The sequence below is a fragment of the Balaenoptera physalus genome (assembly GCF_965194825.1).
Source record: "Balaenoptera physalus genome assembly, chromosome: 13".
Taxonomy (NCBI): Eukaryota; Metazoa; Chordata; class Mammalia; order Artiodactyla; family Balaenopteridae; genus Balaenoptera; species Balaenoptera physalus.
Genome location: NC_138892.1, coordinates 37,336,184 through 37,358,813, shown reverse-complemented (window position 1 = coordinate 37,358,813; position 22,630 = coordinate 37,336,184). Strand labels below are relative to the sequence as shown.

Here is a 22,630-nt window from a genome sequence, read left to right as displayed (position 1 = left end):
GATCTCATGTCCTTTCCAAGGCCCTTCTTTTCAGCTCTGTAGTAGCAATGCTGTGATCTTTTAGGCCTCAGACGTATTTTAGTATGTCCTTACTTAGGGTAGTACCTTCTCTCTCTGGCTGTGAATCCTTGGTAATATCTCTAATCCACCACCATTAGGAAAGATGCACATTCTTATCTCTTTTGCACATATCCTACATGTCTGCTCTCTTATACAGGCCTGACTTTGTTGGTCATGAAGTATATTTCTACGTTTTTAACTGATAAACACTCCATTTGGGACATTAGCTAATTTTTCTTTGATTATTCCTTTTCTTCCTCATTCACTACTACTTCTTTCATAGTTTCTTCTATTATCTCAGTGAGAACTAGCCTCCAAGTACATTTTAACTTAGAATAGAAAAGTTATAAAATTATCCCCTATGTTTAGCAACAAACTCAGGTTTCTAACATTCACTTATGGTTCTGACTCTCAAGTGTTGATTTGATTTCTGTTTTTTATTTGGTTCTTGTGCTCATATATATCTGCATTTTTTTTCAGCTGCCTACTGAATCACTCTTCTATCGTGCCGTACTTCAGGATATTATTAAAGATTGTTATGGCATCACCAAATGGTATGATGATTTCATTTCAATAAGAATAACTATCCTGTATTATAAGTGAAGTGACTTTTAGTTTTCAGGTGAATTCATTCAGGGTCACTGTTATTAGTAGAAGAAGCTTTGAATTTGAGCGTGATTTCAGTAAGTAACGAAGAACTGTGCAGCAACCGTATCTTAGGTTAATCGTTATTAAAGTAAGGGTTCTAATGATTCCCTTTTGTCCTGAAAGGTTGTTGTGATGATAAAGAAATATATGTAAAATGTACTTTAGAATTTGAGAAGTATTGAAATGTTATATGTAAGTAATTCAGTGAATATAATATTATAATATGAGCAGGGGTTATATTTAAAATATTTCACAACCACTATAACATAAACACTTAACTAATTAGAACAGATATCAATCTTAAACAGCCAGTGTGGCCATTCATGTCTCTACAGGTAGAACAGTAGCCTTGCATATGTTTTGTTTCTGTTTTCCCCAGATAATAATGGCTGCCTATACAGAAAGGCAAGGATTAGGAGAATTTTTCATAATATTGGTTTAATAACTGCCATACTCAAGCATACATCTGCAGTCCCTTCAAGTTTCATGAACGTTTCTTCGTACTAGTTATAATTTTAGGATTCTGATTGCCATTTGGTTATAATAGGATTATTCTTCAAACTAAAATAGGGTAGTTTTCAAGTTCTCAAAAACAAATCCAAACTTATTAACAGCAATAGAAGCTATTTTCAGATTAGGTATAATTTCTCTAAGAAAAATAGTCTATTTTTTTACTAAAAGAAATTATGACATACAAATATCTACATATACCATTGATTTTAATTGTCATTTCTAGGTAGATAACTCCCAAATCTGTGTCCCTATCTCCATTCTCTTTTCCATATATTAATCTTCAAAATGTCTGAAAGTGAATTTCTCATGGTTTCCTGAAAACTGGTTCCTTTCTCTGAACTCACCCCAAGATGCTAACCTTGTTGGAAGAAGTCACAAAATTGTGCAAATTCATGTCTACTCAAATATTGACTGCCTGCCTTCCTTTAAGACCTCAAATCTGTTTATTACTGTGTTTGTTGTTCTCTTGATGACCACTTAAGACCATCTACACTCTTTTCTGAACTTCTCTTCTCACTTAAAAATCCACATCTCTCCAACCCTCCACATTCCTGCCTGCCTTTATTACTCAGTAGATGTTATTTAAGACTTCTTTCATTCCAGATCTTTATTGAGCTTTCAGCCATATTTGATCATGTAATAATTGTTTTTTCCGAACTCTCGTCCTCACTGTCTTCCATTAAGCTGCATTCCTCTAAGTTTCCTTTTCCTACCTTGAACTCTCTGTCTTCTGTAAGCATTTTTCTTCTTACTCATCCCCTTGGTATATCCAGAAATTCTCTAGTGTTTTATACTTAGCTGCTGTCTCTTTATATTTCCTCTTTCTCTTAACAGTTACCCTCACAACAAATAACTTAAATCATGTATCCAGCTCCCACCTCTTTTTTGAAGTTCAAATCTCTATTTCTCAATATAGAGAAACAGCTTCTGAACAGCCTCACTTAAGTACCTTAAGCACCTTAAAAATACACCAGATTCAGCCACAGCCAGAAAACAAAGTCAGCTTCCCACCAATTCTATTCCTCTTTCTTCTGTCTCTTCACTTCTTTTGTCATTTCTGGGGAATTGCATGACCATTATCAAGCTTTAGAAATCTTAAAATCATATTCGATTCTTTTCTCATCATCAAACCACACATTCTAATTAGTTGCCAAGACTTGCACATGTTATATTTTTTAACCCAGCGGTTGTTTATTGTGGGGCAGGCAGCCTATCAGGTTCTGAATGCATAGGATGTAGTGTCCACACAGGAGTCTTTCATATTCTAGTCAGGATGGCATGTGCAGAAACCAAAGAAAATGATAGAAACCTGCTTCCAGTAACAGCAGACTAAGTAATTAGGGCTAACCCTCCTTCTGAGAAAAACTAAAAATGCTAGAGATGTGTATATATGCAAGTGTGTGGTGTGTGTGTACAAGTATGTGTGTATTTTAATTTGTTTTTAATTGGTTTGAGAACATCAGAGACTATCAAGGAAATTAAAAATTACACAGCAAATATCTAGGAGAAGATGGAAACCAAGAGAAATGAAGCCAGCTTTTAGGGCTTCATTTTCCCCTAGATGCCATTTCTTAACTACAGAAAAGGGGAATTCCCTGGCAGTCCAGCAGTTAGGACTCAGCGCTTCCACTGCCCAGGCGCGGGTTCGACCCCTGGCCGGGGAACTAAGATCCTGCAAGCCGCGCGGCTCGGCCCAGCCAAATTTTAAAAAATAAAATAAAACAGCAGGGCTTCCGTTGTGGCGCAGTGGTTGAGAATCTGCCTGCCAATGCAGGGGACATGGGTTTGAGCCCTGGTCTGGAAGGATCCCACATGCCGCGGAGCAACTGGGCCCGTGAGCCACAATTACTGAGCCTGCGCGTCTGGAGCCTGTGCTCCGCAACAAGAGAGGCCGCGATAGTGAGAGGCCCGCGCACCGCGGTGAAGAGTGGCCCCCGCTTGCCACAACTAGAGAAAGCCCTCGCACAGAAACGAAGACCCAATGCAGCCATAAATAAATAAAAATTTTTTAAAAATTAAAAAAATAAATAAAACAGCAATAACAACAACAAAAAGAATGATCAATAGCAGCAATGTTTATAAGAGCACAAGTCTAGGAATAAAAATTTCATTAATAGGAGAATGGATAAACTGTTGTGGAATACCGTGCCATAGTGAAAATGTATGAATTACAACTACACGCATCCAAGTGGATGAATGTTGTGAATCTAAACGTTATAGAAAAATTCCTATATAATTTGGAAACAAGCACAAACCGTATAATTATTCAAGAGTGTAAATATGTGGTAAACAATCAAGAAAAGCATAAGAATGATAAACACAAGCAATATTCAGTGGTATAGTATCCTATGGGAGGGAGGACAACTGAGTAGACAAAGTGATGAGGTGGGGAAGTTGAGGGGCACATAGGAATTTCTAGAGACGGTTAATGTTCTATTTCTCAAGTTTGGTGTTGCATATAAGGGTTCATTTTATTGACATTCTTTATACCTTATACATAGTATTTTGTAAATACTTGTTTGTGTTCAACAGCAGTGAAATTATAATCTCATTTCAGGCTACACCCCAGGGTTAGTTGAACTACATATTATACTCCTAGTATCTGTTCCAGTCACCTCATTATAGTAATAAGGAAAATTAAGATAAAGTGGTTAAAAGCTTGTCTTCAGTCATACAGCCTAAAAGAACCAGAGCTAGGACCAAATTCATAGTCCACAAAAGTTTTCTTTTTGCTATCCCATACTTCTTTTTAGTTTAACTTCTTTGGGATATTTTTAATATGAGTGGAGTTATAGGTCTCCTTGTATTAGCATTGTTAACAAGGTTAACTTGATTGGAATCTCTGGCCAGCAAGAGTACTAAAGACAGAAAATAAGATCACTGAATTATTTCTTCTGCATTTTGTTTAGCTTTCCTTGCTAATTAAATAAATAGTCTTCCAGTGATATACTGTTTCAGACTACTTGAAATATTATTCTGAAAGTTTCTTTAAGTTTAATTGTTTATATAACATAAGATTAGAAGTAAACTTTTTTCGTGGACTTAAAATCTATAGCATTTTTACTCTATTGTAATTGTGAATTAGCATTTAACACTTATGTTAAAACTCAATAATTTATATAATTTTTAAAATGTTATAATTAGTCCTTATCTGGAAACTTTCTAAGGGAATAAAATACCAAAACAAGCATTTAATAGGATAAAAATCCTTTAGAACACTTCAAAAGAGAGCAGAGAAATTGATGTATATACTTTACTTACTTTATTATTCTCTTTCATAATGAGTATTGTAAACAGCTGTAGAAGAAATACATAAATTTTGATGCCTGTAATTATGAATTAGTTTAACTTTCATTTTAATTTTGCAGTAATCAAATAGGTATGTGAAAACCCAGATCATGAAAACTGGCTCACGAAATTAAAGCTACTTATTTAGTCCATAATGTGTGGTCAGATTAGCAGGTCTGTATCTTTTAAATTGAAGAGTATTTTGAAGATTTTTGTAACTTCCTTAAGTGATTGCCATTTTCAGCAAAATTTTATGTTAAGTCTCAAGAAATACTTAAAGGTCCTTTAAGTCTTTCAGTAGGTATTAGTATATAAAACACAAAATAAATAACTTCATAAATATTTTCTGATGATGGAGACACTGAACTTTGATACTTTCTGTCCTTCATGTGCTTATTTTTATTTAGTATATGTCTACTTTACCTTTTCCTATAATTTCCTAAACTAATGTTGCTTCTTTGGAAAATGCTACAAGGAAACCATGTTCTTACAATTGTATTTTGGGGAAAGCATGTGGGTGGTGTTGGATTCACTTGAGTAGAATTTTAATTAGATCTAGTGCATTCACTTTTATTAAAAGGAAGGATACTGATTCCTTTTTAGCATGCTAACCGTGCTTTATTCTGACAGAGGGCCCCCTTTTAATCTGTTCTTCAAGTCCCATCATTTATCTTTCAGAAACAGTCATGTCACTTTTCTCACTTCAAAATGTTTGATGATTTCTCTTCTTTATACTCAAAAACTAAAATATCCTTATTATGGCATTCAAGGCCATTTCTAAGGTGCCACTAATGTCCTTTCCAGCCTAATTCATCACCCCATTCTTCCTTCTCTGCACCCCAAGCAGCTGCCCATGCACACTGTTTGTATACTGGATTATTCATCATTTCCATGCAATTATTTTTGGACCTAGTATGCTTCCTTGGAGCTCCTTTGCCTACCTGAAATATTCTCCTCCCCATTTCTGCATCTTTTCCTTCCCTGTTTCTGGCAGGTGAAATCCTAGGCATTCTTTAAAACCCAGTTTGGAAGACATCTCTGGTATCTTTCCCTTCTCCTTCTCACTCTCTCCTCCCATAGTACTTAATCTGGGATTCACTGCTCTTATTGAATCTAAATGTACAATGAGTTGTTTGTGTCTACTCCTCTGCCACCTGGTGAGCCCTGATGGCCAGTTTTCAGCTTTATTAATTGAAGTCGTCTATCATAGTGGTTAAGAGCACAGATTCTGAAAATCCTCTTTGGAACCATTTTCCCGTCCAACTACTATCCCATATCTGTTCTTTCCTTTACTGGAAAACTCCTTGAAAGTGCTGCCAATTTCTTTCCCATTTCACTTGAATTCCAATCAGACCTTACTTCTATCACTCCATCAAACTCCCCTTTTCAGGGGCACTAATGACCCCATGTGGCTAAATCTCCTGGTCAGCTCTCAATCCTCAACTTACTTAGCCTGCCATAAGTATTTCACGCAATTTACCACTTTTTACTTTCTCTCATATGCTAGAGAAAGTCCCTCTTAAGATAGTCACCTTTTTCTATTTTTTTTTTTTTCAGTTTATTTTGCTGACTCCTCTTCCTCTTTCAGACCTCTCATTTTTGGAGTGCTTTTTTCTATCAGTTCCTACCACCTAGGTGATCTCATCATGTCTCATGGCTTTCAGTACCATTTATATGCTGGTGAATCTCAAATCTATAGTCCAGTTAATGACAAGCGTATTCTTCTAGTTGCTCAGGCCAGGATAACTTTGACCTCTCTCTCTCACACTGCCTGGATCCAGTCCTTCAACAATTTTATAGTCTGTCTAATTAAATATATCTAAAATTCTGCCACTTCTTAACCATCCTCAGGGCCACCACCCTGGTCAAAGCCACCATCATCTCTCATGTAGATTATTGTAATAACCTCCTAATTGGTCTCCCTGCTTCTATTTTTGCCCCCTAGAGTCTATTCTCCACACAATAGCCAGAGTGATCCTGTTAATATTTTGAAGTGAGATCTCTCTCACAGTCTTCCCATGGTTTCTTATTCACTTGGAAGTAAAGCTAATATTTTCACTATGACCTACAAAGCCTTATATGACGGAGCTACTCATTATCTCTCTGATCTCATTTCTACTATTTTCCCGTTTATTTATGTCTGTACTGCTTTCCTTGGTATTACTTGAAAATACCAGGAACACTTTCTACCCCAGAACCTTTCCACGTAACGTGTCCTCTGCCTGGAATGCTCCTCACCAGATATCCACATGGCTAGTTCACTCTCTTTCTTTAGTTCTTTACTCAAAATTATCATCTCTATGATATCCACCATCACTCTTCTCTAACATTTCTTATCTGCTTTCTCTCCTCTGTCATCAGCTTCTCATTAGCTCATATTGCCATACAGTTAGTCCCCTGCATACGAACGAGTTCTGTTCCGAGAGTGCGTTTGTAAGTCCAATTTGTTCGTAATTGCAACAAAGTTAGCCTAGGTACCCAACTAACACAGTTGGCTATATAGTACTGTACTATAATAGGCTTATAATACTTTTCACACAAATATACATAAAAAACAAACACAAAAAATAAAGAAAACATTGTTAATCTTACTGTAAAGTACCTTGAAAAGCACAGTAGTACAGTACAACAGCTGGCATACAGGGGCTGGCATCGAGTGAACAGGCAAGAAGAGTTACTGACTGGAGGAGGGAGAGGAGGTGGGAGATGGTAGAGCTGAAGGATCATCACAATAGGAGACAGAGGGCAAGCTGCAATTTCACTCACGCCTGACGCTGATGGCACAGGTTCTGGTTCCTTGCTGGATTCAATTCTATCTACCCTCTTGAAAAAATGATCCAGTGATGTCTGGGTAGTAGCTCTTTTTTTCTCGTCCTAGAAGACATTATAGCAATGGATTGCATTCTGAACGGCTGATGCAACCATTGTGTACAATTCTACGTTCGGGTCCTGTGCCTCAGAAACGGTAACAGTGCCTCCTCAAATAAAGAAAATCCCCTTTCCATTCCCTGCGATGTGCATCTCTTCAGTTCTTCAGTTACTTCTTCTTCCTCTTGTCACTCCACTCTCTCGATTATTTTCACTTCTGTTTCCATCATTATCGCTTGGCGCTTCTTAGCAGTACCAGCTACATCACCGCTGCTTTTACACTTGCTTCTGGACATCCTGGGCTTGTAATAAAGATACTGTACTACTGTACTCTATACAGTACTGTATAGTAAAATACACAAAAGCACAACCACTTGTAGAGGATGCGTGCACATGACAATGTACACCAGACACGTGAACTAACTTACGTGATTGGACAGGCAAACTCACGTTCAACTCTTTATCGTTTGGTCACGTGACAACCACCATATAGTAGATAGTTTTAGGATATAGAACCAGAAAGAAGTTTTGTTTGGCGTGGGAGATTTTGGTTTGCTTGGTTGGTTTTTTCAGACAGAGAAACTTGAGCATTTTCCAATGATAAGAGTAAAGACTCAGTGAGTAAAGAGAAGTTGAAGATACATCAGAGGAGGCAGAACAAGATGGCCTCCAGATCCCTGATCTTAGGCATATTCTTACAGAAAGCAATTATATTAACTATATTAATTATATTAACTAATTAACAGAGAGAAGGATTTCTATTTATCTTCACACACGTCAGCAAAAATTAAGACTGCAGTGATTCTGTGATGTCATAATGTATAACTGTAAAAGGTAGACTCCAAATCTTTAGTGTTAAATAATGACAAAAATGCAATAGGCACTTACTAAAAATTAAAATTAAAAATGGGATTGCCCCATATTCCATTTGTTAACAGTCCTATTCTGTGCTTTTACTTTCTACATAGGTAAGTTTTGAGATTTTTTTTTTGCACCTGCCTCTTTTTTCTCGTTTCTTAATTACTAGAATTGCAGTATTTATCCTTAAAACTATAGACCCTTCTAAAGTCTGATGAGTGAAATATTCTCTTTCTTGTAGCTGCAAAAGAGCAGACTGCATTCTACGTCATAAACTCTCTTTACAGCTATTATTTTTAAGAAGGTTGATTTGTAAGACACCCAGACTTTAGAGATTAGTGCCATGTCCTGAAAAAGTAACCTTTTACCTCCAAAAGTTCTAAAAGCCTGATTCATTATACTAAATCTTGTGTTGCTTTGGTAATAATATTTAAATTGACATTCTGTTTCTTGTAAAATATACTTTTTTTTTCTTAAACCAAAATGGACTTATTGGTACTTCCCTTCTCCTTCTATACCGTGAAAGTAATAAAACCATTTTTTCTGAATTTTTTAACAATAGCACTCTATTTTCAAATACAGTCTTACATAGAACCAAATAAATTTAATAAATTTTAGGAAAGGACTTATTTCTTACACAATTATCCTTTTCATATTTTATGGAAAATTGTAACCCTTTAAAGTACCTCTTTGGAGTCCTTAAGGAGGACAGTTTAAAAAGAAATTGTTGTAACCTATTTCTATATTTTATGTGTTGGCCTAATTTTAGTATGTTACTTTTATAATTTTATCATTTGTTTTATCAATATTGCTGTTCGCAGTACTGTTGGAAACTGAGACGTTTTGAAACTTAATTCCTCGTCTAAGAAAGCTTACCCTAGTCAATTCCAGCAGCTAAAGCACTCCCTACTCTGTGCTGTATCCTGAGCACCATCTTGTGCTTATCACATTGAATTATAGCATTTGTTCACCTGTCTTCCTTTATAAACTGCAGATGATTCTACCCCTAGAACCCAGCACAATAATAGGAAAATGACCTCCATTCATTGTTTGTCAGACACAGCCAAGCATGGTGCATACATAGACTCTTATCTTCAACCTACTGCTGAACAAGGAGAGGCAAAGAGAGGTTTTTAAGTGGTAAATACGTGGTAGAGCAAGGAATCAAACTTATTTCAGTCTTGAGTTCACATGGAGTTTGCCTACTTCTCTTTGTCTATAACACAGAGGTAGACATTCTTCATCTGAAGTTTAACAATATCGAGTATAAATCCTGTTGAAGAACTGTGCCGGAGTTAATATTTAATAGTAGTTAATATCCCAGATTCTGAAGCCACACTTCCTGAATTCAAACTGTGGGCAGTTTACTTAACCTCTCTGTTCTTTAGTTTCACCATCTTTAAAATGGGGATAATAGTGGGACCTACCACATGGAGTAGTAGTAAGGATTAAATAAGTAAATGCAGCAAAGGACTTAAGAGCCCTGGCACATCGTAAACATGAAATAAATATTAACTGTTATTATTTGTTTTGTTTACATTGCACTATTCCTTATATATTTGTTCAGTAGTTCTCTCTATATATATTTTAAATCACACTTGTTTATTTGTATAGTTAAGCCTGCCTTCCTAACTCTACTTGATTAGCAAATAGATCTATTTACCGTATTAACGCATTTCATGTTATAGTCTGACTAGATGTTTTTGTTTCTACAAGCTGCAAGAGATATTTATTTAATTATTTAATCCATTTATTGAGATCCTGCTATATTGGAGCGTCTACGCTAGGCACAGGGGATATGGTCATGAGCAGAACAGGTGGAAACTCTGCTCTCCAGCTGCTCAGAGCAGTGATCTCAAACGTATTTTCAAATTTCACACCTCTGTCAATAAACATTCTTGAGCATGCACCCCCAAAATGAATACTTAATTATTTATAAGTGATATATGTGTCTTTCTACTAGTCTATTGTATAGATTTTTAAATAAACTGAAAATTTGAAATTAAAAAGGTAAAGATAAATAGAAATAGAAGTTAAAATTCTAATATTCTCTTTCCCTTGGGGTATGTTCACCCCTCTTTGGAGTCCACTGACTTAAAATAAAGACAGACACTCAGAGAAACAAAAAAGAGTAAGCATGTGAAGGAAAAGTTCTCTGTGTCAGGAGCCTAACTTCATCTGGGAGGCCGGAGAAGACTTTCCTAAGGAAGCAACATTTAAGATAGGATCTGGGGCTTCCCTGGTGGCGCAGTGGTTGAGAATCCGCCTGCCAATGCAGGGGACACGGGTTCGAGCCCTGGTCTGGGAAGATCCCACATGCCGCAGAGCAACTAGGCTTGTGAGCAACTAGGCTCGTGAGCAACTAGGCTCGTGAGCAACTAGGCTCAACTATTGAGCCTTCGCGTCTGGAGCCTGTGCTCTGCAACAAGAGAGGTCGCGATAATGAGAGGCCTGCGCACCGCGATGAAGAGTGGCCCCCATTTGCCGCAACTAGAGAAAGCCCTCACAGAAACGAAGACCCAACACATCCATAAATAAATAAATAAATAAATAAATAAATAAATAAACCCAAAAGTTAAAAAAAAAAAAAAGATAGGATCTGAAAGGATGAGTTTGGGATTCCCTAGGCAAAAAGATCAGGGGTGAAGTGTAACACAAATAGTGTTTATAGACAAAAGCATGATGTGTTCAAGAAACTAGAAAGACTGTCATTGTGAATGGAGAGGCAGTGTCCTAGGAGTGTTAGAGAGGTTGTCAGAATGGACCAGGTGGTACAAGGCTTATTATATACTATGTTAAGCATTTAGATCTTAATTCTAAGAGTCATGGGAAATTCTGGAGGAATTTAAAGAGAAGTAACATGATCAGATAATCACCTTTCTAATTCTCTTTGGATGATATTTTTCTCCCTTACTGGTTGCTGCTAAAAACAGGTCCAAAATAGTATACCTCAACAAAGGATTTAAGGGACAAGTCTTATGTAGCAAATTATTGCTTAATACACTAAAAGTAATCTCATAATCATGTTGTGAGATTTTGTAACAGAAAAGGGGTAGTATATTCTGAAAAGAAAAAGTAAGACGAGGGCAAATTAAAATTTTAAATGTTTCTCTTATTTTCAAGCAATCTGAAATACAAAACCCAGGAAACAAGTCGATACCACCTACACTTATACTGTCTACTGTCTTCAGCTTACAGTGGTTAGCACTTTCCTATGAGCATCTCAATCTGGCTCTTTTAACTTTGTAATCGAAGAAAATTCCAAATGATAATTCCAATCATGATAAAAACAACAATCATGATAGCAAAGAAAACAACTCACATGGTGGCACAGTTCTGAGCACCTTACATGTGTTACCTAATTTCATCCTCACAGTGACTTTATGAAATTGGTACTATTAATATCCTGTTTTTATAAACAGAGAGCTAGTAGGTGATAGAGACAGACTGGAAGCTACACTCTTATCTACTGTGCTCTGCTTTCTCTCTTAAGCTACTCCACTAGGTGGTGATAGATGGTATAAAATAAGAACCAAAATCACTATCTCATGGGAGAGAATTGCTTGCCCCTCTGGATTAAAAAATAATAATAATAAAAGTTTAAAAACCTGTTAAGATGAGGAGCAGGAAGTTAATATTAAATGGCTTTTTTTCTTTTTCTGGCTATACAGTTTATCAATTCAATATACTGTGATACATAAGATGTCCATATCGATTATATGATATCTCTTACATATAAACGTGTAGGATCTGAGAATTACACAAAAACTAATAAAAAATATAATTTCTGTTTCCTGGAACCTATACCTTTTCAAATGACTATTATTTCAAAGTAGTTTTTTGAGCAGGAAAGTGGTAAATGGAAATGCTCCTCTAACAAAATAGCATGACAATGTAGGCAGGAATGAAGGGATAAACATCGGCTTTAATTAGGAAGTAGCTGTAATAATTAGGACATGAGGTAATAACAAGTGTAATTGAAGTGGCCGTCTAGAAGTGGAGCTGAAGTTATATATTTGAGGTATATTTCAATGGAAGAATTGATAGAGCTTCATGTCTGACTAAGCATAGGGATTAATATTTATACTGCCAAGAGTAAATGAGCTTTTATTCATTGTTTTTGATACTTGGAGGTGGTAAATTTTTTATTCTCTTGATTTTTACATTATACCTAAATGCAACCAAAATTGTGAGATGTGATAGTCCAGCATTGCATTATTTAAATTTAAAACCATCTCATATTTTGTTTATACTGTAATGAAAATCTGCAGGGCATAAATGAGATCAAGTCAGACCCAACTCAGCAGCATATGGTGCTTGTTCAGTGGCTGGCATTGAAGTTCTCTTTGCATGGCTGTTGGATGTCACCACTATTAGCAGGTGTTGCCATGAAATGTGCACTGTAATGTTGAGCCAGTAAAGTGAAAATGTGCTTTGTAGCACAATGGAACCTTTCGAAATACCTAGAGTTCCCTTTAAAAATAAGGCTTTTTTAATACTAAGTTTACAACTTCTTTCTCATAGTATTGTCTTCATAATATTGTCTTCCACTGTTGTACGTTGAAGGAATTCTCAAAAGCAGATCCCGAATATTTTTATAATATATAAACTAAAAGTATTCACAAAAATATTACTACATTATTATCACATGTGGAGCTTGTGCCATATGCACAGAAGGTATTTAAAAATATTTCATGACTGAATTTAAAATCATCTATAATTTAAATTGGAAAAACTAAAGAGTGATTCAATTTTGTTTTGCAGTGATCGGCATGTTGGTAAAATTTATTCCAAATCCTCTTCCTTTCTGGATTATGTCAGAAAGTCTCTAAAGAAGCTTGGATTAGATGAGTCCAAGGTCAGTATATGATTACCCATTGTTTTATAAGAAACAAGAGAACTTCTATAGGGTTATGAATTGAGATAATACAAAATTATTTGCCGTCTACTTTTCTCTTATTCATGAAAAACATCTAAATTATATTGAAGCCAAACTTCAGTTACCTTTATTCCAGTTCACCTTTTCTGTCAATATTATACGGATAGTTTGCTGTTGTACACCTCCAGAGTGATTCCCCTTTCAGGTTTATTCAGGTAAAAATGTGCCAATTTTCAAATCAAAATAGACTTAAAAAGCAAGAACAAATGGGAATTGTAAGTACAGCAGGAGACGATGGTTTTAATTTTAAACTGCGTGTATTTAAAGGCTGTATAACGTGTTAAAATTTAAAATCTTAAATTCAAAAACCCTTTGAATGGGAGAATCCTGGAAAGTGGTAATGTCATAGAAAGCCCAAGGTAATAATTGAGAACATATTGTTGAAGACACAAAAGGTAAGCTGATGGACTAGTGGTAATAAATAGTCTAACACTGAGAAAAAAAATAACTCTCAACATGATTCAAATGAGTTATTAACTAAAATATTAAGTTGAATCTGGATCACTTTGGTATTTTGAATTCATTATAAATTGAAATAAAGCATAAAATAGTTGGTTAAGGAATGGTGATTAAGGTGGTTAAGGTTTCTTCTTGAAAGAGAAAAATTATACAGATATGGTTAAGTTATATCAAAGCTAGAGGGTATTATTGTTTATTGTACCAGTTATCCATTTACTCCCCAGTTGCTTTATTACTTAAAGCAATTAGACTGGTACTAATAAGTTTCCTCCTCTGTAAAATAGCTCATTTCTAATTCATAGGATTTAAGAAAAATTAAATGAGGTAATAGACATAAAATGCTCAATAAAATGTACATAGTAAGTGCTAACTAAATAATACTAGTTTTTTATGATTCTTAATCTTTGTATATGTACTGCTTATAATAATACAATTGATATGACTCCTATAAACATTTTTATTTAGTCACCAAAATGAAGATCCTTCTAGTCTTGCATAAATAAATAAGAATAGACAGTGTTATCTTAGTTATTTTATTTCTGTTTTTTTAAAATATTTTTAATCATACTGGTCTTCCTTCCAATTAGTCTTTATTAGTGCATATATTTACTTCATGTCTCAATTCCACGTCTTACATTTACTATCAAGAACACAAACCTAAGCATAATTTTTACAAATATAGAGCTAAGTTTTTACTTAAACTAAAAATGTATTATCCTTTATCAAAAACCAAACTGTAAAAATCCAGAAAGAATGTTACTTATTTTTCATGATGGCTTTCTCTTCCCAGGTTTGTCTCTAATAATAACCATAGTAAATGTTTCTTAATATGCTTATTATATTACTGATTAGAATATTAATAATAGCTAATATTTACTAAGCACTTACTATGTTATAGTTATTATGCTAAAGACATCATAACATTATCGCATTTACTCTTCACTAAAAGAGTAAGATACTATTATTATTCCCAATGTAATGATCTAGAAAGAGAGGCTTACAAAAAGGCAAGTCATTTTCTCAGAGTTGAAGAGCAAGTGGCAGAGCTGGAACTTGAACGCAGATTCAACTTACATCAGAACCTCCACTGTCAGCCACCACTGTACTGAGAAGTGAAATTAAAAACAAAAGGAAAAAGACTAATGTAGATAAGTATCACCATAAAATATCAGTCTTAAACGATTACCTTTATTAGTTAGTAAAGACAATTAATAGTGCCCCGCTGATTTTTCTCTTAAAACTATTTAAGTTCATTGAAAGATAAATATGTTGAATAAAATGGGTGAGGAAAAGAAAAGGAACAAGAAACCCAAGCTGGAAGGGGAGGAAAGTACAGAACCTAATAAGGCATTTCAAAGATAGTAGGGTGAGAGGAAGCAAATAGATGAGTACGTGTTTTGCGGGGTTTTTTGTTTGTTTTTATGTTAAACAAGAGGAATTGAGAGTTGTGTCTGTCAGGCCAGAGTGGTTGGAAATAGGATAAGTTATTAAAACCAAGCTTATATTTCTGATATAATACAAAATCCTATTATTTTTCTCCCACATTATGAAATATCAGTGCTAAAATGAAGGTTTTGGCCACAAACACAATAAGAAGAGATGTATGAATAGTTTTATTTTAAAAATGAAATTAATTTTCATGAGATTCTAATTACTAAAAAGTATCAAAACCACTTAAATTTAAAATATTAGATATACCAAAGTGTTTAAAAGATCTTTGACTAAATTTATAATCATTTATTAACAAACTTTTATATATAATTGAAAGTGTGTTGAATACCACTGATGTGTTTCTGATCTCTCAAAGCACATCTCTTCATATTCAAAACTATGTAAGCAAGTGAAGTGCCTAGAAATCTCCTAACATGCTCTGATACTTTCTTAGTCACAAGAAATCATGTAAACATGAGGAAAAACAACATTCCCAGACAAATCATCATTCCAAAGACCAGAACAGCATGTGCTGGATATATAAGTGGTTCATACACAGCTTAAAATATCAATCCATAAGTCCTGTAGTCAGTTGTGACAGACAGCATTGGACATTTCCTCTTAGAGCAGGATTTTGTCAAACTCAGCACATTTGGATAATTCTTTATTGTGGAGAACTATCCTGTGCGTTGGAGGATGTTTAACATCTTTGACCTCTACCCACTAGGTGTCCGCAGTAGCACCCTAATTGTAACAACCCAAAATAAATAAATTTTAAAAAAAATCTCCAGACATTGCCACAAATGTCCTGGGGGTTAAAATCACCCCCAGTTAAGATCCGCTGTCTTCAAGCATTTGTCATTTTAGTGATTCCATTAACATTCCTATTATAGACCCCATATTATCTTAAAATGCCATGTTACACCAGGGAACATAGAGTGGGGAAGTGGGGAAAAGCAGTGATTCTGTTCTTATATTTTGAAGACTTTTTATCAAAATGATCCCCTCCTTGATTTTTAATTTTTTATAGCCTTAACCGTTTAAGGGTGATATTGTTTCACCCCTGCATAAGATACAGTTCTGTTTAAGAAGAGTGTTTAGATTTCACAGTAAAGCCAAGCCACTGAAAACAAATTGTAGCAGAACATCAGCTACCTTATATCAGCAAGTATACTGTTTATAATAGATGGACTGCTTAGAATGAAATTTTACAGTAATATTCTTTGTAATTTAGTAAAGTTCAATTACTTCTTTGTAAAATATTTTAATAGAACTTTACAATTGTCTAAAATAACAAAATCCTAGTGATTAGCTTTACCTAGTCCTTAAAAAAATTAGGTATTTTTAAATTTTATCTTCTGTCCCAAACTTTGGCATCTCACCAAATTTCAGGAAACCTTTAAAATTGTATTCAGGGTTTCATATTCATGGTCCACAGCATTTTTTTCTTCTTTTGTATTAATTTCCTCTCTTTCTCCTTCCACATGCATGTACTGCACACACACGGATGCATGAGCGTACACACACACACACATCCGTAAATTTTTAAAGCATCAGATTTTAAAAGCAGCAAAACTACTATTGCTTGCTGGACAAAGAACGAGCTGGACCATTTGTCCATAAGAAGGGAAAATAAAAGGAGCTTATGTTCTAGAGCTTGCATGTATGTGTGTTTGTGTGCTGTATACATATGATGAATATTCAAATAAATATTACTCGCAGATATTGAGAATGAAATAGACAATAAAACTGGTGATTTAATGGGAGTGGGGTGTGTGCTGTTGAATGGACAAAGTTGAAAATCACTAAGCTAGAACCTTAGTGGAAGGGATAGAGGATAATTCAGAAAATTATCCTTAAATATTTCTCCAAAACAGGCCAGCAAAAGCAAAACTTTTTAGACCAAAATCATTTAGTTATTCACCAGCAAACATTTATTTTGAAGAATCTCCCATGTGCCAAGAAGAGTGGAAACTCTGGAGCTACAAAGATAATTAAGACATAACCCATGAGAAAAGAAAACAAGTAATTATAGCATGAACTTACAACATTAGACATATATAAAGTATGTATGCTTGGAGTGACTCACTCTGCCTGTAAGGTTTCTCAGAGGACATTGATGCCTTAGCTTGGTCTTGAAGGATGCATAGGAGTTCATTAAGCAAACAAGGTGGGAAGGTAGGGAGCAAGGAATTTCAGATGTGTGTGGTGGGGGGAATTGCTTGGGCAAAACCACAGAGAGTAAGAAACATGATTCTGGACTCAGCACAGCTGGAGCATAAAGCAAGTAGAGGAGACAGTGGTGAGAGATGAGGCCAAAGGACTAGGCACATGTGGAGAGACCAAATAAACTGATCTTTGGACATTAGACCAAAGATTAATTAGTAGTAATCATAATCACTCGGTGGTTTCAATACAAGTGGGAGGGCAACAAAAAATACAAGGAGCTCATAAACTTCCATGTAGTAATATTCAGTGGTCCCTCGGTATCCGTGGGGAATTGGTTCCAGAACCCCCCACTGATAACAAAACCCAAGGATGCTCAAGTCCCTTATATAAAATGGTATAGTACAGTCAGCCCTCTGTATCTGTGGGTTCCACATCTATGGATATGGAGGACTGACTATATCCAGAAATGATCTACGTTAAATGAGGTCATCTGACCCTAAAGAAACAGCGAATTCCTGATACAGTTTAAATACATAGGAAGCCTGTCATCTTTGGTGATATGCAAAGAACATGTGCATTATTCCCATAAGTAAGTTCCTGCTGCTTTTTACAACCACTATAATAACACAGGCATACCTCAGACTGTGGGTTCAGTTCCAGAGCACCGCAATAAAGTAAATATCGTAATAAAGCCAGTCACGTGAATTTTTTGGTTTCCCAGTGCATATAGAAATTATGTTTACATTGTACTTTAGTCTATTATGTGTGCATTATGTCTAAAAAAATAATGTACATGCCTTAATAAAAAATATTTTATTGCTACCCTCTTGCACTTTTGATGGGAATGTAAATTGATACAGCCACTATGGAGAACAGTGTGGAGGGTCCTTAAAAAACTAAAAATAGAATTACCATATGACCCAGCAATCCCACTACTGGGCATATACCCAGAGAAAACCATAATTCAAGAAGACACATGCACCCCAATGTTCATCGCAGCACTATTTACAATAGCCAGGACATGGAAGCAACCTAAGTGTCCCATCGACAGACGAATGGATAAAGAAGATGTGGTACATATATACAGTGGAATATTACTCAGCCATAAAAAGGAACAAAATTGGGTCATTTGTAGAGACGTGGACGAATCTAGAGACTGTCATACAGAGTGAAGTAAATCAGAAAGAGAAAAACAAATATCGTATATTAACACATATATGTGGAACCTAGAAAAATGGTACAGATGAACCGGTTTGCAGGGCAGAAATAGAGACACAGATGTAGAGAACAAACGTATGCACACCAAGGGGGGAAAGTGGCAGGGGTGGTGATGGGATGAATTGGGAGATTGGGATTGTCATGTATACACTAGTATGTATAAAATAGATAACTAATAAGAACCTGCTGTATAAAAAAATAAAATAAAATTCAAAAATTCAAAAAGTAAATAAATAAAAATACTTTATTGCTGAAAACTGCTGACCATCATCTGAGCCTTCAGCAAGTCCTAGTCTTTTTGCTGGTGCAGAGTCTTGCCTCTATGTAGGTGGTGCTGACTGAGCAGGGTGGTGACTGCTGAAGGCTGGGGTGGCAGTGGCCATTCCTTAAAATACGGCAACAATGAAGTTTGACCCACAGATTGACCTTTCACATTTTCCCTGTAGCAGGCAATGCTGTTGGATAGCATTTTACCCACAGCAGAACATCTTTCAAAATTGGAGTCAGTCCTCTCAAACTCTGCTGCTGCTTTATAAACTAAGTTTATGTAATGTTCTAAATCCTTTGTTGTCATCTCAACAGTCTTCACAGCCTCTTCACCAGGAGTAGATCCCATCTCAAGAAACCACTTTCTTTGCTCCTCCGTAAGAAGCAACTCCTCACCTGTGAAAGCTTTATCGTGAGGTTGCAGCAATTCAGTCACATCTTCAGGCTCCACTTCTAATTCTAGTTCTCTTGCTGTTTCTGCCACATCTGCAGTTACTTCCTCCACTGAAGTTTTGAACCCCTCAGAGTCATCTATGAGAGTTGGAATCAGCTTCCTCCAAACTCCTGTTAATGTTGTTATTTTGACATCCTCCCATGAATCATGAATGTTCTTACATCTAGAATAGTGAATACTTTCCAGGATGTTTTCAATTTACTTTGCCCAGATCCATCAGATGAATCACTATTTATGGCAGCTATAGCCTTACAAAATGTTTTTCTTAAATAAGACTTGAAAGTCAAAATTACTGCTTGATCCATGGGCTGCAGAATGGATATTGTGTTAGCAGCATAAAAACAACATTTTAATCTCATTGTGCATCTCCATGAGAGCTCTTGAGGTGCATTGCCAATGAGCAGTAATATTTTGGAAAGAATCTTTTTTTTCTGAGCAGTAGGTCTCAACAATAGTCTTAAAATATTCAGTGAACCATGTTGTAAACAGATGTACTATCATCCAGGCTTTGTTGTTCCATTTATAGAGCACAAGCAGAGTAGATTTAGCATAATTCTTAAGGGCCCTAGGATTTTTGGAATGGTAAATGAGGTCAGCTTCAACCTAAAGTCACCAGCTGTATTAGCCCCTAACTGACAAGAGATTTCAGCCTGTTCTTTGAAGCTTTGAAGCCAGGCATTGACTTCTCCTCTTTAGCTATGAAAGTCCTAAATGGCGTCTTCTTCCAATATAAGGCAGTTTCATCTACATTGAAAATCTGTTGTTTAATATAGCCACCTTCTTTAATTATCTTAACTAGATCTTCTGGATAACTTACTATAGCTTCTACATCAGTACTTGCTGCTTCACCTTGCACTCTTATGTTACAGAGACAGCTTCTTTCCTTAAACCTCATGAACCCACCTCTGCTAGCTTCAAATTTCTTCTGCAGCTTCCTCACCTCTCCCAGCCTTCATAGAATTGAAGAAAGTTAGGGCCTTGCTCTGGATTAGACTTTGGCTTAAGGGAATGTTGTGGCTGGTTTGATCTTCTATCCAGACCACTACAACTTTCTCAGTATCAGCAATAAGACTTTTGTTTTCATTATCATTCATATGTTCACTGGAGTAGCACTTTTAATTTCCTTTAAGAAGTTTTCCTTTGCATTCTCAATTTGGTACCACATCCACCTACCTTGAGTTCTAGCCAAGGGTATATCAGCAGCCTCAGTCCTACCATCTACTGGTGAAAATAAGGTCAATTGCTAACCTATCTTCTGATCAGGTAGCGTATGGGGAGAATCTCCGAATAACTATGTATCTCTCATCCAATCATACGACCCATTCCCCATGCAGTTGAAGTATGGTCCACCTTTGCGTACCTGGGCCCCTTATATAGATCTATAAAAAGATGATTTTAATAAATAAATGCAAGAGAAGAGACAAATCTTCCATGGAAAAGAATTCTAAATAATTTTTTTGGATATTGCACCCTCACTCCTTAAGCATAACTCCTCACTCCTTAAGTGTAGGCTGCAAGTTGTGACTTTCTTCCAAAGCATACAATGTGGAAAGGGGAAAAGGAGGAACATTACAGTGAAGAAACCTGACAAATACTATCTCAGCCAAGTACTCAAGGTCAATATCTACAGTGATAAATCATATTGATAGTATGTACCCTTAATATGATGTGAGGAATATCATACTTTACTTCTGTAGTCTTCCTCACAAAACCCATAGCCCCAGTCTAATTATGAGGAAAACATCTGACAAATCCCAGTGAAGGAACATCCTACACAATGCTTGACTAGTACTCCTCAATACTGTCAAGGTCATCAAAAACAAGGCAAGTCTTGTGAGTCAACTATACTCCAATAAAAATTTTAAAAAAAGAAAAGAAAAGAAAAGGCGAGTCTGAAAAACTGTCACAACCAATAGGACTAGATACAATGTAGTAAACTGGATGGGATCCTGGAACTGAAAAAGGACATTAGGTAAAAAGTGAGAAAATCTGGATGAAATGTAAACTTTCGCTAATAGTAATATATCATTATTGGTTCATTTACTATAACAAATAACTGTATTGTAAGGTGTTAATAATAGGGGAAACTGGATATAGGGTATATCTAAACTCTGTTATCTTCAAAATATCTGTAAATCTAAAACTTCTAAAATATGTTTATTTTTTAAAAATAATGTGAGCAAAGCTAATGTTTATTGAACCTTTGTTTTGTGCGAAACATTGTGCTAAAAGCTTTGTTTATATTATCTCACTGAATGCTAAGGATGACTTTATGAAATGAATAGTTATCCTCATTTTATAGGTAAGGAAATTGAGACATAGGTTAAGTGGATTTCTTAAAGCTCAAATCTAGGAAATTGGGGAGGAAGGATTCCAATGCAGTCTGTCTAACTGTAGAGCCAATGCTCCTTTTTGTCATATTCATATAATTTATTAACAGACATTGAACTCAAGAAGAATGCTTAGCATTTTTCTAAAACTAGTGTTCATCAGACAAATAAGCCTACGAGGAAGAATAAAGAGAAAACTCTGTGCTTGCCAACAGACAAAATAAATGTACTTCTAAAGCAGATTGAAGAATTGAGGTTTGAAATAAAGGCAGAAGAAACTCAAGGAATGATGAATCTTACTGAAGCATTTAAAGAAGAGATGCTTATATCCAGAACTTTGATTCTTGAAACTTTTGCAGACAGGATGAAGTTGATCAAGCATTTGAAGTGTGTTGAATCGTAGGACATATACTAACACAGGGGTCCCCAACCCTCGGGCCGAGGACCGGTATAGGTCTGCGGCCTGTTAGGAACCCGGCCGCACAGCAGGAGGTGAGTGGCGGACGAGCCAGCGAAGCTTCATCTGCCGCTCCCCATCGCTCCCCATCCCTCTCATTACCACCTAACCCATCGCTCGCATTACCGCCTGAACCATCCACCCCCCCCCCACCGACCCCCCTCCCCATCCGTGGAAAAATTGCCTTCCCTGAAACTGGTCCCTGGTGCCAAAAAGGTTGGGGACCGCTGATCTAACACATAAACTGTATTGGAGTTAAAATGTCAAAAAAATTGTAAGAAAAGTAAGGGAAAAAAACCTAAAGCTCCTCAACATGACTGCTCATTTACTGTCTCTCACCCAGTTTCTCTTTAGGACTGGATATCTCCCTGAACCTAAATGACAGCTCACTGAGCTAGGGCCCTGTTATACAGCTTAACTAATATTAATCCCTTTTTCTGGAGTCTAGGAGATGGGCAGCAGGGAGCAATGGAATTCATGACCAAAACTCCCAGCTGCCATTCAATGTGCACTTCATCTTGTAAGTTTCCATGTATGTCCTTGCCTAAGTATGATCTACACTCAGGCACTTCCTCAATTCTGACGCCTCCTTTATCTCTAGGATGTTTGCCCTATCTTGGCTCTTACTGGATTTAACACTCAATAATGTCATCTGCAAAGTAAGACCATGA

At 36.0% G+C, this 22,630-nt stretch overlaps 1 protein-coding gene across 10 annotated transcripts in view; it reads left to right on the top strand.

The window, feature by feature from the left end:
• METTL25 (methyltransferase like 25) overlaps positions 1 to 22,630 on the top strand; it is a gene marked incomplete at its 5' end in the record, with an annotated part of 171,468 nt that overhangs the window by 71,087 nt on the left and 77,751 nt on the right. For all 10 annotated transcript variants that reach the window (XM_082418980.1, XM_082418979.1, XM_082418982.1 and 7 more), the window contains 2 exons: positions 541 to 614; positions 13,000 to 13,093. In XM_082418980.1, the coding sequence (XP_082275106.1) occupies positions 541 to 614; positions 13,000 to 13,093 (168 nt within the window). The remainder of the gene's footprint in view (positions 1 to 540; positions 615 to 12,999; positions 13,094 to 22,630) is intronic.